Below are 14,214 nucleotides of genomic sequence, written 5' to 3' on the forward strand. Positions count from 1 at the left end.
CTCTGTTGTCTCATCAAGTTAAAATACATTCATAGTTGTTTCTACCCTTTTTTGACCTCTCCATTAAAATGTAACTGTATATGTCGCTGTTTCAAAATGTCTGCTGACTGACAACTGTTGATTTATTTCAGTGAATCTATACCTTCCTTCACAATTAATTATGTCAAAACCAACATATGCTGTTGTAATGCCTTTGTGACCCGAGTTACCGTACAGAATGTGACCAATGTCAAAGCATGTTTATAAATGCCAGAAACGTTATCATAATAGCAACCAACATGAGACATTTAACTGTTGTCAACGGGATCGATGGATACAACCTTACCTACGTTTACATATGCTGTCTTGTGTGTTGTTTTTAAACAACACTAGAAGATATATTTTATAACACTAGATATTGGTGACGCCATCTGCCATGCGATTTCCAAAATCTAAATTGGTCTAGACGGGTGTGACATGTCACTAAGTTTCAGTGCAGTCAGCAAAAGTTGATGATAGGCTGCTATCATTCTGCATGTAATGCAAACACCCCTCAAATTTACAATTGTTACTGCAACAATACAATTTGCATTTAGTGGCATGAATGATAATCTGCCGTGGCAGGGTTAGTTTTGTTTTGAAAGTCAAAGGCAGCATGGTTTGTGCCTGGTGCAAGATTTTGAGTTCTTTTCTTGGTGCGATGTACGTGAAAGTGTTTCCCAGGGGTTTTACAATACGAGAATAAAGCTTCAGGATGAACACTATGGATCTTGGATGGATAAGGCTAACTTAAAAAACCCTGGATGTGACAGTCGTTATAATAATTTAAAAGAAAGGACATCAGGTACCAATAGATGGAACAGATGCATTACTTGGGATATTTGTGAGATAAAGACTTAATTAGTGTTGTACGAGATAATTTACCTTCTCCCCTGGCTCACTATAAAGGTCAACCAATGCCTTGGTTATGGCTGTGTATCTCTCGGTATCCATGTGGAGGTATCCAGGTAAGGCCTTCCGTCTGGCTACAGTTTCTAAGCGCTCTAGCTTCTCCTTAAACAGCTTCTCATCCTTCCACGTGGACGCAGGTACAACTCCATATACGACATCAAGTGACACACCTGTCTTCTCCTTGATGAAACCCATGATGCTTCTCGTCAGTTGGGCATTGTACTCCACTGCATGCTCCTGTTTGCCTCCGTCCTCTACAAATGTCAGGATGTGCAGTGGTTGTGTGGCTCTAATGATAGCCACATCACAGATGGACATGTTAGGTAGTTTGCGACATTCAAACTTGCCAATATGAGCCATTTGATGTGCAATGTAGGCCCAACCATCATGTTGGTATAGAACGTTCTGGATTTCTCTTGAAATCACACCTACATCGTCACCGGGGTTCTGCAATAACACATCTACTTCGTCACTGGTGTTCTGCAAACTGAGCTCCAAATTCGCCTTTGCAGAGTGGGGAAATATTGTGTGACCTGAAACAATAAAACTATCATTAACATTTTACTGAGTGGATGGGTTGTTGAAAGTAAAAGATGATCAATATTAATATACAATGAGCTACACGTCTATAGTAGTCAATCGACACATGATCTTCTAAAAATCCAAGAAAAGGTCTTTCAAAACAAAAAAGAACAGTATGAACCTGTATATATGTTATTTGTAGACCATGAATACCTCAGACATTTGTGTGCAAATTAACAGTAATCTAAACACACACACAACAAGGAATGCCTTAGATAATAAATCTTGTGTGAAACATTGACTACACTAGTTCAGGTTTGGAATTCAAAGACAATAAACTAAATGGAAATCAGAATGCTGGAATTTCAATTATTAGTATTCAGTGGGAGAGAAATGATTGAACTTTTTGGACACAATTTGATTCTACAAATGTACAACCAGACACCCGATCACGACCATGTTCAGTTAAACCTAATGATACGAAAACCTAATGAATGTTTAAAACCAATGGAGTCATAGATCTGGACATTGGCAGAACATAAAACACACAGTTACAAATGGTTTCACCCGTCAATACACTTCAACATACGTCACATTAGACGATGATTGTAAAGGATTTTACCTTCTCCTACTAAAATGTCATGATTGTTATATGTTCATGTGTATTCAAATTAGGTCATGTCAAGTCTCGGGACTTGTTACATTCAGTAGGGATATATACTCCATAATAATTATTCCCCTTAGCTCGTAAGGTATTCTCTAATCAACTTACCAGGATCTGTTGCCCTCTTGAGGTCTGTCTGATTAAGTATTAAGTTTGTTTCGACTTGTTGGTCGCTGATTTCTTCTGTAATCACCTTCAATCTGTTAACAGGATGCTCCAAATGCTTCTTAGCAGATTGGGGAAATATTCTGTGACCTGAAAGAATAAAACTATCATAAACATGGTCACATGGTATGCTTATGTATCATAAAGATAGACCGTTCAAATCAAAAAAACAATCATGGGATATTTAATAGAAACATGAATTCCTCACCGTTTGTGTGGAGATTAACTGTAAGCTACGTGCAGAGGAAATCACTAGACAATCACCCTTGGATTTGTTATGATAATCCTTAATTCCTCCCAGCTCATTAATTATTTTCTAATAAATAAACCGACAAAACCTTTTCCATATCCAATAGAAATCCCTGCATAAAGCAGAGTCGATTGTATAATTCCGACTATATCATGAGCATGCGTTTATGAATAACTATCAAATAGTAATGATACCAGGTGTTCGCGAAAAGGCGAGCGTATCCTGGCCCACTGGTGGAACCTGTCACAAACACATGCAAAGGCAAGTCTATTGTTCACCTGAAATAAACATGAGAAACAAATGGTACAAGTCAAAATAGGGAATAGCATCAGTTTTGTCACTGATGCGTCAAATTTGGAAATGTCCTCCTCATGTCTAGCATAAACGTTTTTTAAAGCTTTACCGAGGCCTTGAATGTTGTAACCCTTATCAAACAACTTCTGAGCAAGAGTCGCATGACACTCTTTGAGATATTTGAAGAAAGAGCATGCTCGATTGTATTTTAAAAGTTATGAAGGCTGAAGCTGCTGGAATATTTCTTGACATGAATGGAAAGTTGACTGTTGGATAGTTGAAGTCATCCTACTTGTCTCCTATAATCCTAGTTCAGGTGGGTAAATCAGGGAATTGGCTATTTGATTGTTATTGAACGATGTTAGATCATCGATATACCTGAAGCTTATGTTAAACGTCTTGGCTAAATTACCTTGTTTTGAATGGCCAGTCAAAACAGAAATTCCGATTCATGTGCACAAAGAAACAGATCCGCAAGAAGGGGAGCACAGTTGGTGTCCCTGGGGATGCCTACTTCTTGGCTAAATGTCATACCAACAAATTCTATATAGATCCTACCAATGAGATGTTAAAAACTGATATAGTCGGAATCGTACAATCAATGTTTTTGGCAGATATTTCTTATGAATATGGAAAGGGTATTGCTGCTTTTATTTATGAACTCATATTTATTTATGACTGACCAGGTAAGATATTCTCTGAACAACTTACCAGGATCTGTTGCCCTCTTGAGGGCTGTCTGATCAAGTATTAATCTGCTTTCTTCGATGTCAATTGCCATGGAGGGGAAATCTGATATGGAACAAAACATAAGTTATTGCCAGAGATTTATTATGACCATGGAAAGGGTATTGCTACTTTTATTATGAACTCATATTCATTTATAACTGACAATGATCTGTATCCTTGTTAGGTTCTGTCTGATCCAGTATTAATCTGCTTTCGTCTTTGTCAATTGCCACGGAGGGGGAATCTGATATAGACAAAACATACGTTTGTGAATACAATGATAAACAGGTTGAATATATGTCATGAACATTCATAAACAGTAAATTCAATGACAGAGTTGATGCAAAGAATCTTAACAACGTCCCAAGTGATACACCAATGAAGTTCATGAATAATACCTGCATGAAGGGTCTCCTGGTCATCAGAACTTGACGTGGACTCATTTCCGTGGGCAAACAGGCTCTTTATGATTTCTTCATCAGACTGGTATGGACTTGATCCAAGAGAACTGCTGTCATCAGTTGACTCATCGTAAACCATCTGGGCTTCCTGAATATAATCTGAACGATGAATGTCACCAAAAGGAGTCTTGGATTCACCTGGCTCTTCGGACATGTCATCGTATATTATCGGGACTTCCTTCTTATCCCCCATGCTTCAAATGATTTCAAAATAAAGTAAGCATCTAAAACTTGTACAGGTTTACATTAATCTTTGTAACCATTCATTTTTGTCCATTCTGCGAATTTGACCGTTTTCAATCACGTGTGTTCTCGGTCCACGACTATCATAGAAAACAACACCTTCAACACACTTCACAGCCACCTCCAGAACAACTTTGTGACGTTCAGTTTGATGATTGTGAAATCTAATAGCAATCAGGTCAGGAGGGACAGCAGTGAACGTGTTCTCACTTCGATTCAATACTACACAGTCTTGTAGCATTGACTTGAGTTTTTTTTCTAATTTTTCCTTGGCCACTTTTAACTCAAATCCATGTACATCAGGAATAATTGTTTCATAGGGGTCAGTTTTCCCTGATTTCTTCTCACCTATTCCAAGATAGTAGGATCCGCCATCAGGAATCTTTGACATAGCAGTTAAGTTATCCTTTAATTTAAATTGATTCCACAGTTTCTCCACAAATGTGTCGGCATTTTGTTGTATCTTGTCAGTGTCCGGGTATTTAAAGCCTTTTAACTGAATGTGAATATTTTCATGTAACTGTTGACGGTCATTTGGTATTCCCTTAAGCACAGGCACAGAAGGTGTGCGCAACTGTGATCGCACTGTGAGTAGTTGTTGTGTTGTGGGGTTCACATTCTCGTAATCCTTCCCTAGCTTTGTATTGAAATCTGCAGTAGCTACACCTGTGACTGCTTCAATGCGTATGTGAATAAAATCAGCACTGTCTGCACAGTCCTCCAAGATATCCTGTAACCACTGACGTCTGTACGTGTTGGCGTAGACTTCTCCGGCTTCCAGCAGATCAGTCACTATACTGCCTACAACCTTGTCAAAGTAGTCCAGACATCTGTCCCAAGGTTCTGTTCCATTTACATGAACCAACAAAACACCACCACCACTGTTGCGTAATGCTGATAGTCTTTTAAGAAGTTTTTTGCGTGTCTCCTTCCTTTCTTCTGACTTCTTTAAATATATTGCCCGCTCTGTGTGGATTGAAAGTAGTTCGTGTTCAGCACTTTGTTTCCTGTAAAAAGTGTTAACCTTCTTGCATGCATCGCAACTGTGCATGTTTCTCAACACTCATGTAGAATTCACAACATCCGTGCATGTCCAGTAATAATCTGGTACAGACAATAGTCTGTAATGTTCACAACAGGTGTGTTTGGATCACAACAGTCATGCAAAGATCAATGCAGTCTTGTGTAAATGGTAGATCTCGTGATACAGATCCCGCTCTGTGTACATTAACAGTATCTCGGTGTTTTGTTGCCGGTATTTTGTTTTAACATTATTACACCAAGGGCAACCTTGCATGTTTCTCAATAATCTTGTAACATCCCAAACAGCGTTGCATGTCTGTTAACACGTTGGTGTACCCCACAATAGTTTCGTTGTGTTGGATTGTCACATTTCTCACGCTCAAAGCAGTGCAGTCTTGTGTCACTCAGGTTTTAACTGATTTGTCTGGCTTGATTCACTCGTCTTACACAATATTCTTGAATTATAACTATATGGACCAATGCCCTGAAACCAGAAACGTACACTGAGACAAACGCCGTGATGATGGTTCAGGTAAGTATTGACCCATTTGGGTTTGTTATTGAACTTGTCCTTCCCTGTATGAACCCGGATGCAAATTGATTCTATTGCTATTTTATAAGTCAAAGATATATTTTCAATAATTGAAACCTATAGTTGTTTGAGTCCCTATCAACACATGATAAACCTGGAAAAACGTGTAAGATGCACACGCGCACGCACGCACACGCACGCACGCACGCACGCACGCACGCACGCAAGCACGCACGCACGCACGCACTCACGCACACACACACTGTGATTTTATATATAAAAAGATATTTTGTCCCCTAAAATCTTACATGAAAATCAGAATGATGGTATTAAATAAGCATATATCTGGTTGTGTCGCTGTAGTTGAAAAATCTAATCTCAAAACAAAATCTGTTGTTCACATATTTATTTAATTGCTATGGCAACGTCCGTTTCAAAACATTTTTTTTCTGTACTAAGATAATCAGTTTCAGTGGAAGAGGCACATTTATACTTCCTGCTCCAGGCCTGCACGTGTACGGCCTGTAGATAAGGGACCTAGATTTCACAATGGAAATATTGAAACCAGTAACTAAAGTTATCCCATAATGTCATGGCAGCCCTACAACAACCAGGGCCTACACATGTAGCTGTGGGGAGCACTGGCACCTACTGACTCAACAACACAACAATTACATGGGCAGTCCTACAACAACCCAGTCCTACACATGTAGCTGTGGGGAGCACTGACACCTACTGACTCAACAACACAACAATTACATGGGCAGTCCTACAACAACCCAGTCCTACACATGTAGCTGTGGAAAGCACTGACACCTACTGACTCACCAACACATACTGTTTCAGAAATACAACACATATATAAGCAACTCAACAACAACTCTGTCTTATATATGTGGCGGCAAGTGACACTGACACCTACTGACTCACCAACACAACATTTGAATTCACATAGGAATCTAATCAACAACAGTTGGCTTTAACTATCACATGTATGCCTGCACGTCTTAAGCAGGCTTGTAGTGATTTACAAAAAAGTAAATATTTAGATGTTTTCATTGAGCAATAGTTTTGTTGGTTCATGCTGATTGATCTGTTTCACGCAAAGATTTCGGTTGTATTCACTGTTTTGACATAGAGACACAAAGACACAATCCAGCGCATTGTGGCAAATGTTTGAAGATGGTGACATCGATTCATGTGGCAACGTTCGAATGATAGAATTACTGACAACAAACCAATCCTTTAAACTGTAGGCAATACTGACACCTGATTCACCAACACGGCAATTGCATGGACTGCTCAACAAACCAGCACAATAGGGTCAGGGATAGGAATAGGGATGGGAATGGGATGGGGATGGGGATGGGGATAGGGATGGTGATGGGGATGGGGAAAGAGATAGGGATGGGAATAGGGATGGGAATAGGGATGGGGATGGGGATAGGGATAGGGATGGGGATGGGGATAGGGATGGGGATGGGGATAGGGATAGGGAGGGGGGTGGGGATAGGGATAGGGATGGGGATGGGAATAGGGATGGGGATGGGGATAGGGATAGGGAGGGGAATGGGGATAGGGATAGGGATGGGGATGGGAATAGGGATGGGGATGGGGATAGGGATAGGGATGGGAATGGGGATAGGGATAGGGATGGGGATGGGGATAGGGATAGGGATGGGGATGGGAATAGGGATGGGGATGGGGATAGGGATAGGGATGGGGATGGGGATAGGGATAGGGAGGGGGGTGGGGATAGGGATAGTGATGGGAATAGGAATGGGAATAGGGATGGGGATGGGGATGGGGATAGGGATAGGGATGGGGATAGGAACTGGGATGGGGACGGGAATGGGGATAGTGATAGGAATGGGGATGTCGATTGGGATTGAGATGGGGATATGGATGGGGATGGGAATAGGGATGGGGATAGGGATGGGATGGGGATGGGGATGGGAATAGTCATGGGAATAGGGATAGGCATAATGATAGGGATGGGGATGGGGATGGGGATGGGGATGCGGATAGGAATGGGAATGGGGATTGGGATGGGGATGGGGATGGGGATGGGAATAGGGATGGGGATAGAGACTGGGGTTGGGAAAGAGATTGGGATGGGGATGGGGATCGGGATGGAGATGGGGGTTGGGAAAGAGATTGGGATGGGGAGGAGATGGGATGGGGATGGGGATAGAGATGGGGGTGGAGAAAGAGATGGGGATGGGGAGGGGATCTGGATGGGGATGGGGATGGGATGTGGATGTCGATGGGGATGTGGATGGGGATGGGGATCGGATGGGGATGTGGATGGGGATGTGGATGGGGATGGGGATGGGAATGGGGATAAGGATAGGGATGGGATGGGGATGGAAATGATGATATGGATAGGAATGGGGATGGGGATGGGGGTAGGGATTAAAATGGGATTAGGAATAGGTGATGAGGATAGGGATGGGGACGGGGATAGGGATGATTATGGTGATAGGTATGGGGATAGGGATGGGAATGGGGATGGATATGGGGAAAGGGATAGAAATGGACATTGGGATGGGGATAGGGATAGGCATAGGGATAGGAACGGGGATGGGGACGGGAATGGGGATGGGGATATGAATGGTGATGGGAATGGGGATAGAGATGGGGATGGGGATGGGGAGAGGAATAGGGATGTCGATTGGGATGGAGATGGGGATATGGATGGGGATGGGGATAGGAATGAGGATAGGGATGGGCATGAAGTTGAGGATGGAGATGGGCATATGGATAGGGATGGGGATGTGATTGGGATTAGTATGGGGATAGGGATGGGGATAGGGATAGGGATAGGAAAATTGATGGGGATGGGGATAGGGACTGGAATGGAGATAGGGATGGGGATGGAGATGGTGATGGAGATGGGGATATTGATAGGGATGGAGATGGGGATAGACATGGAGATGGGGATAGGGATGGAGATCGGGGATAGGGATCGGGATCGGGATCAGGATGGGGATGTGATGGGGAAAGGGATAGGAATAGGAATGAGGATGGGGATGGGGATGGAGATGGGGATAGGGATAGGGAAAGGGATGGGGATGGGGTTGATCAGGATAGAGATGGGGATTTGGATGGGGATAGGGATGGGGATGGAGATGTGGATGGATACGGGGATATAGATAGGGATGGGGATTGGGATGGAGATGGGATGGGGATAGAGATGGGGATGGGGATAGAGATGGGGATGGGGATAATGATGGGGATGGGGATGGGGATGGAATGGAGATGTGGATGGAGATGGGGATATGGATAGGAATGGGGATGGGGTAGGGATTAGATTGGGAATAGGGATAGGTGACGGGGATAGGGATGAGGACGGGGATAGGGATGGGGATGGTGATAGGTATGGGGATAGGGATGGAAATGGGGATGGAGATGGGAAAAGGGATAGAAATGGACATTGGTATAGGGATAGGAACGGGGATGGAGACGGGAATGGGTATAGTGATAGGGATAGGAATGGTGATGGGGATGGGGATAGAGATAGTGATTTGGATAGGGATAAGGATAGGGATAGGAACGGGGATTGGAACGGGAATGGGGACAGTGATAGGAATGGTAATGGGGATGGGGATAGAGATGAGGATGGGAATAGGAATGGGGATGTCGATTGGGATGGAGATGGGGATATGGATGGGGATGGGGATAGGAATGGGGATAGGGATGGAGGAAGAAATGAGGATGGAGATGGGGATATGGATAGGGACGGTGATTGGGATTGGAATGGGGATAGGGATGGGGAAAGGGATGGGAATAGGGATAGGGATAGGGATGGGAATATTGATGGGGATATGAATGGTCATTGTGATGGGGATGGGGATAGGGATGGGGATGGGGATAGGGATGGGGATGGGGATAGGAATCGGGATGGGGATGGGAATAGGGATAGATATGGAGATGGTGATAGGTATGGGGATTGGGATGGAGATGGGGATGGGGACAGGGATAGGAACTGGGATGGGGACGGGAATGGGGATAGTGATAGGAATGGGGATGTCGATTGGGATTGAGATGGGGATATGGATGGGGATGGGGATAGGAATGGGGATAGGGATGGGGGTGGATATGAGGATGGAGATGGGGATGGAGATGGGGATATGGATTGGAAGGGGGATAGGGATGGTGATGGGGATAGGAATGGGGATAGGGATGTGGGTGGAGCTGAGGATGGAGATGGAGATGGAGATGGGGATATGGATTGGAATGGGGATAGGGATGGTGATGGTGATTGGGATTGGAATGGGGGTAGGGATGGGGAAAGGGATGAGGATAGGGATTGGAATGGAGATAGGGATGGAGATGGAGATGGTGATGGAGATGGGGATATTGATAGGTATGGAGATAGGGATAGAAATGGAGATGGGGATAGGGATGGAGATCGGGGTAGGGATAGGAATGGAGATGGGGATAGGGATCGGGATCGGGATCGGGATTGGGATAGTGATAGCGATGGGGATAGGGGTAGGGATGGGGAAAGGGATGGTAATGGGGATAGGAATGGTGATGGGGATAGGGATGGAGATAAGGATATGGATAGGGATGGGGATGGAGATGGGGATAGGGATATGGATAGGGATAAGGATGGGGGTGGAGATGGGGATAGGAATGGAGATAGGAATAGGGAGGGAGATTGGGATGGGGATAGGGATGGAGATGGAGATGGGGATGGGATAGGGATGGGGACGGGTATGGGGATGGGGATGGGACAGGGATTGGGATGGGGATAGGGATTGGGATAGGGATGGGGACGGGGATAGGGAGGGGGATGGTGATAGAGATGGGGATAGGGATTGGAATGGTAATGGGGATAGGGATAGATATGGGGATAGGGATTGGGATTGGGATGGGGATGGGGATTGGGATACAGATGGGGATAGTGATACAGATGGGGAAAGGGATGAGGATGGGGATAGGAATGGTGATTGGGATAGGGATAGGGATAGGGATAGAGATGGGGATAGGGATGGGGATGGGGATAGCGATGGTGATGGGGATAGGGATATGAATGGTGATTGTGATGGGGATGGGGATAGAGATGGGGATGGGGATAGGGATTAGGATGGGGATGGAGATGGGATAGGAGGGGACGGGGATTGAGATGGGGATGGGGATGGAGATGGGGATAGGGATAAGGAAAGGGATAGGGATGGGGATTGGGATAGCGATGGTGATGGGGATAGGGATTGTGATGGGGATAGAGATGGAGATGGTTAAAGGGATGGGGATTGGGATGGAGATGGGATAGGAGGGGACGGGGATTGAGATGGGGATGGGGATGGAGATGGGTATAGGGATAGGGATAGGGATAGGGAAAGGGATAGGGATAGGGATGGGGATTGGGATATAGATGTGATGGGGATAGGGATTGGGATGGGGATGGGGATTCGGATGGGGATGGGGATGGTGATGGGGATAGGGATGGGGATGGGGATGGTGATAGGGATTGGATAGAGATGGGAATAGTGATTGGTATGGGAACGGGATAGGGATATGAATGGTGATTGTGATGGGGATGGGGATAGGGATGGAGATGGTTATAGGGATGGGGATTGGGATGGAGATGGGATAGGAGGGGACGGGTATTGAAATGGCGATGGGGATGGAGATGGGGATAGGGATAGGGATAGGGATAGGGATAGCGATGGGGATGGGGTCGGCGACGGTGACGGGGATGGGTATAGGGATGTGGCTGGGGCTTGGGATTGGGATGGAGATGGGGAAAGAGATGGGGATTGGGATATGGGTGGGGATTGGAATGGAGATGGGGATAGGGAGGGGGGCGGTGAAGTGGATGGGCATGGGGATAATGATTGGGATGGGGATGGGGATAGTGATTGGGATGGGGATGGGGATAGGGATGGGGATTGCAATGGATATGGGGGTAGGGGTTGGGATGGGGATGCAGATGGGATAGGGACGGGGACGGGGGCTAGGACGCTTGGGCTAGGAATATGGATAGGGACAAGGAGAGAGATAGGGACACGGATATGGTTAGGTATAAAAATATAGGTAGAGACAGGGATAGGGATAGGGATATAGTTACGTTTAGGGATACGAATATGGATAGGGATAGGGATAAGAATAATGATAGGATTAGGAAAAGGGATAGGGATAGGAATGGGGACAGGCACAAGACAGGGACAGGGACAGGGATAGGAAAAGGAAAAGGAAAAGGAATAGGCATTGGGATAGGGATCGGGTTAGGGTTACGGATAGGGATAGGGACAAGGATAGTGACAGGGACAAGAATACGAATAGGGATAGGGATAGGGTTAAGAATAGGGATAGGAATATAGACTTGAACTGATATAGTCAATACAGGGGTCGCTTCACGCTAGATATTATAACCCCCTTTGGCCCTCCTACATCTCTATCAACAAGATGAACACCCACAACCTAATAGTGAGGGATACGTGAGCCAACAATTGGGCAAAATATGGCTCTAGTATTGTATTGGTAAATAATGAATGGGGCTTCTGTGCAAGGTGTTTGACAGGTGACTCGAGAACTCTGTACTTCTATTGAACATATTTGACTTCTATGTTAGGTAAGTTTGTACTGACAGGTTACTCAATTACTTTATTATTATTGAACGTACGTGCCTCTCTGTCAGATGCATTCGTGAAGATAATGTCTATTCCCTTTGCATAACAATGAAAGAAACATAGTTCATTCATAAACTTACCTCCTAAATTCCCTTGCTTTATCGATACTTCACGACCAAGAACACTGTCAGTGTAGTCTGTCCTCCAACGCCCTGCGCCGTACACTGAGCCAGGCACACCTTACTTACTTACTTATATTGGAGATTTAACGTGCGCTTTCCGACTGCAAGCGTATGTCGCACACGGACAGGCACACCTCTTCGTCCCCGTTTATAAACACTGAGGAAACATAGGGAATCCAATCAACGTGAACTGATTACGGCCTCCAATCCCTACAATCAAACGTTCTAGATATTGGTTGGAAATCCACCTCGTGATATATTGTCTACTCGTCTAGTGCACGCTGACAGGATGTGCACAGGTGCGTCCAATGACAACATCCCGTGATTGGACATTTGAATAAATACTGCCTCATTATGGATCTTGGTTTGTCAGCACAACATCCATGCCCTTTGGTCTCAGATTGTCTCGCGTGTTGAGTCACAATTAACATGCAAAGTCAGTTGAGGAGCTCATATATATATTTATAGATTTCAGAGTGCGTGGTATGCCGTGTGTGACGTTAGGCAATATACAAACATTGACATGTTTTATGCAAGTTCTGTGAGTGTCGGGTGTGATTTAAACATATTTTATTCAGATTGAAATGGATTGGGAACAAGTTATCCAACTTAGGACTCCCTCTCCATGGTATTTACAAAGCTTGTACAGTAAATCATATACAAGAAAAACAGAAAAGAAGATGAGTGTAAAGATAACAAGAAATGTACAAAAGAGAGAGACTAGTATATGTACATTAAAGTGTTACCCAAATCTCTTTGTATGACTTATAAACATTTGCACTGCTTTAAAGATGTGTTGATTTTCGATAATGGACAAACATTCATTTCCGTTTAACATCAAATTTAAATCTAATTTAGCATTTTTGTTCACGGCGTTCTGTAAAATGTCCCGAATTATTATTAACATAGTTTTTCTTTGGTGGACGTACGATGGACACTTTAATAAATAATGATATGCGTTTTCACATGGATCACCACATTGACATGTTGGATCACATTTTACCTCTATTCTGTATAAATCATAATTTAACTGGCATTTCATGTATCTTAATCTAGTATGATAAATATTCAACTTTCTAACACCATAGGAAAAATATGGAGGTGCAATGACTTGCTCTTTTCGTATGTATGTCTTGAATTGGGATCTAGATGTACAATTTCTACCTGCTGCAGGAATAGTGTTCCATAACCTTACAGTTGATGGAATAAAAGAACACGTTGAGTGTTTTAATCTATTATATGGAATCTCAATATTGTCTGAATTTCTTAAATTATATGATATATTTGAACCTACAGTGGTTGGTACAATGTCTTTAAGGTAAGTTGGGGCAGTATTACTTTGTATTTTGTAGAACAAACATAGCTTGCGTTTCTTTCTTCGTTCTATTAACGTTTCCCATCCTGTTTCATAATACAGATGTGTGTGCGAAGTATACTTTGGGAGCCCAGTAACTACTCTGGCAGCTTCTAGTTGGAGATTTTCTAACTGAGTTGATAATTCTATATTACACCCATCCCACACTTCACACGCATATTCGAAATGGGGTCTTATGAAGATTGTATATACTTTATTTAATGTATTTCTGTTCAATATGAATTTTAATTTTCTCATTGAATTTATCATTTTTGATGTTGACT

At 43.6% G+C, this 14,214-nt stretch overlaps 6 protein-coding genes across 7 annotated transcripts in view; 5 read left to right on the forward strand and 1 right to left on the reverse strand.

Moving 5' to 3' along the window:
* The window catches only part of LOC139458102 (uncharacterized), a 33,008-nt gene extending 20,366 nt beyond the window's left edge, over positions 1 to 12,642 (reverse strand). Inside the window, exons 1-6 of one of the 2 annotated variants that reach the window (XM_071239415.1) lie at positions 12,535 to 12,642; positions 3,953 to 5,765; positions 3,718 to 3,798; positions 3,537 to 3,617; positions 2,225 to 2,371; positions 904 to 1,463 (exon numbers count right to left, since the gene is read on the reverse strand). In XM_071239415.1, the coding sequence (XP_071095516.1) occupies positions 904 to 1,463; positions 2,225 to 2,371; positions 3,537 to 3,617; positions 3,718 to 3,798; positions 3,953 to 4,208 (1,125 nt within the window). In that variant the 5' untranslated portion in view covers positions 4,209 to 5,765; positions 12,535 to 12,642. The remainder of the gene's footprint in view (positions 1 to 903; positions 1,464 to 2,224; positions 2,372 to 3,536; positions 3,618 to 3,717; positions 3,799 to 3,952; positions 5,766 to 12,534) is intronic. The other variant, XM_071239416.1, reaches the window with a different exon arrangement.
* On the forward strand, positions 7,167 to 7,775 carry LOC139458059 (uncharacterized). Its single transcript, XM_071239370.1, has one exon. It carries the CDS (start codon positions 7,167 to 7,169, stop codon positions 7,773 to 7,775), a length of 609 nt encoding a protein of 202 aa, XP_071095471.1.
* Positions 7,799 to 8,968, forward strand: LOC139458061 (uncharacterized). The gene has a single exon (XM_071239371.1). The coding sequence runs from the start codon at positions 7,799 to 7,801 to the stop codon at positions 8,966 to 8,968; it is 1,170 nt and encodes a 389-aa protein (XP_071095472.1).
* Positions 9,159 to 9,644, forward strand: LOC139458062 (putative per-hexamer repeat protein 5). The gene has a single exon (XM_071239372.1). The coding sequence runs from the start codon at positions 9,159 to 9,161 to the stop codon at positions 9,642 to 9,644; it is 486 nt and encodes a 161-aa protein (XP_071095473.1).
* LOC139458063 (putative per-hexamer repeat protein 5) lies at positions 9,675 to 11,418 on the forward strand. Its single transcript, XM_071239373.1, has 2 exons — positions 9,675 to 10,232; positions 11,344 to 11,418. The coding sequence occupies exons 1-2, from the start codon at positions 9,675 to 9,677 to the stop codon at positions 11,416 to 11,418; spliced, it is 633 nt and encodes a 210-aa protein (XP_071095474.1).
* LOC139458064 (uncharacterized) lies at positions 11,437 to 11,763 on the forward strand. Its single transcript, XM_071239375.1, has one exon. The coding sequence runs from the start codon at positions 11,437 to 11,439 to the stop codon at positions 11,761 to 11,763; it is 327 nt and encodes a 108-aa protein (XP_071095476.1).
* Positions 12,643 to 14,214: the final 1,572 nt, after the last annotated feature.

Source organism: Haliotis cracherodii, unplaced genomic scaffold, assembly GCF_022045235.1.
Source record: "Haliotis cracherodii isolate W230 unplaced genomic scaffold, xgHalCrac1.p SCAF_12, whole genome shotgun sequence".
Taxonomy (NCBI): domain Eukaryota; kingdom Metazoa; phylum Mollusca; class Gastropoda; order Lepetellida; family Haliotidae; genus Haliotis; species Haliotis cracherodii.

Bases quoted from the DNA above. Each gene is read 5' to 3' on its own strand.
- LOC139458061 (XM_071239371.1), top strand. From the start codon at position 7,799: ATGATAGGGATGGGGATGGGGATGGGGATGGGGATGCGGATAGGAATG.
- LOC139458059 (XM_071239370.1), top strand. From the start codon at position 7,167: ATGGGGATGGGGATGGGGATAGGGATGGTGATGGGGATGGGGAAAGAG.
- LOC139458062 (XM_071239372.1), top strand. From the start codon at position 9,159: ATGAGGACGGGGATAGGGATGGGGATGGTGATAGGTATGGGGATAGGG.
- LOC139458064 (XM_071239375.1), top strand. From the start codon at position 11,437: ATGGCGATGGGGATGGAGATGGGGATAGGGATAGGGATAGGGATAGGG.
- LOC139458063 (XM_071239373.1), top strand. From the start codon at position 9,675: ATGGGGATGGGGATAGGGATGGGGATGGGGATAGGAATCGGGATGGGG. The intron at 10,233-11,343 runs GTAGGGATAGGA...ATAGGGATATGA, and splicing joins GGATAGGGATGGAGATCGGG to ATGGTGATTGTGATGGGGAT.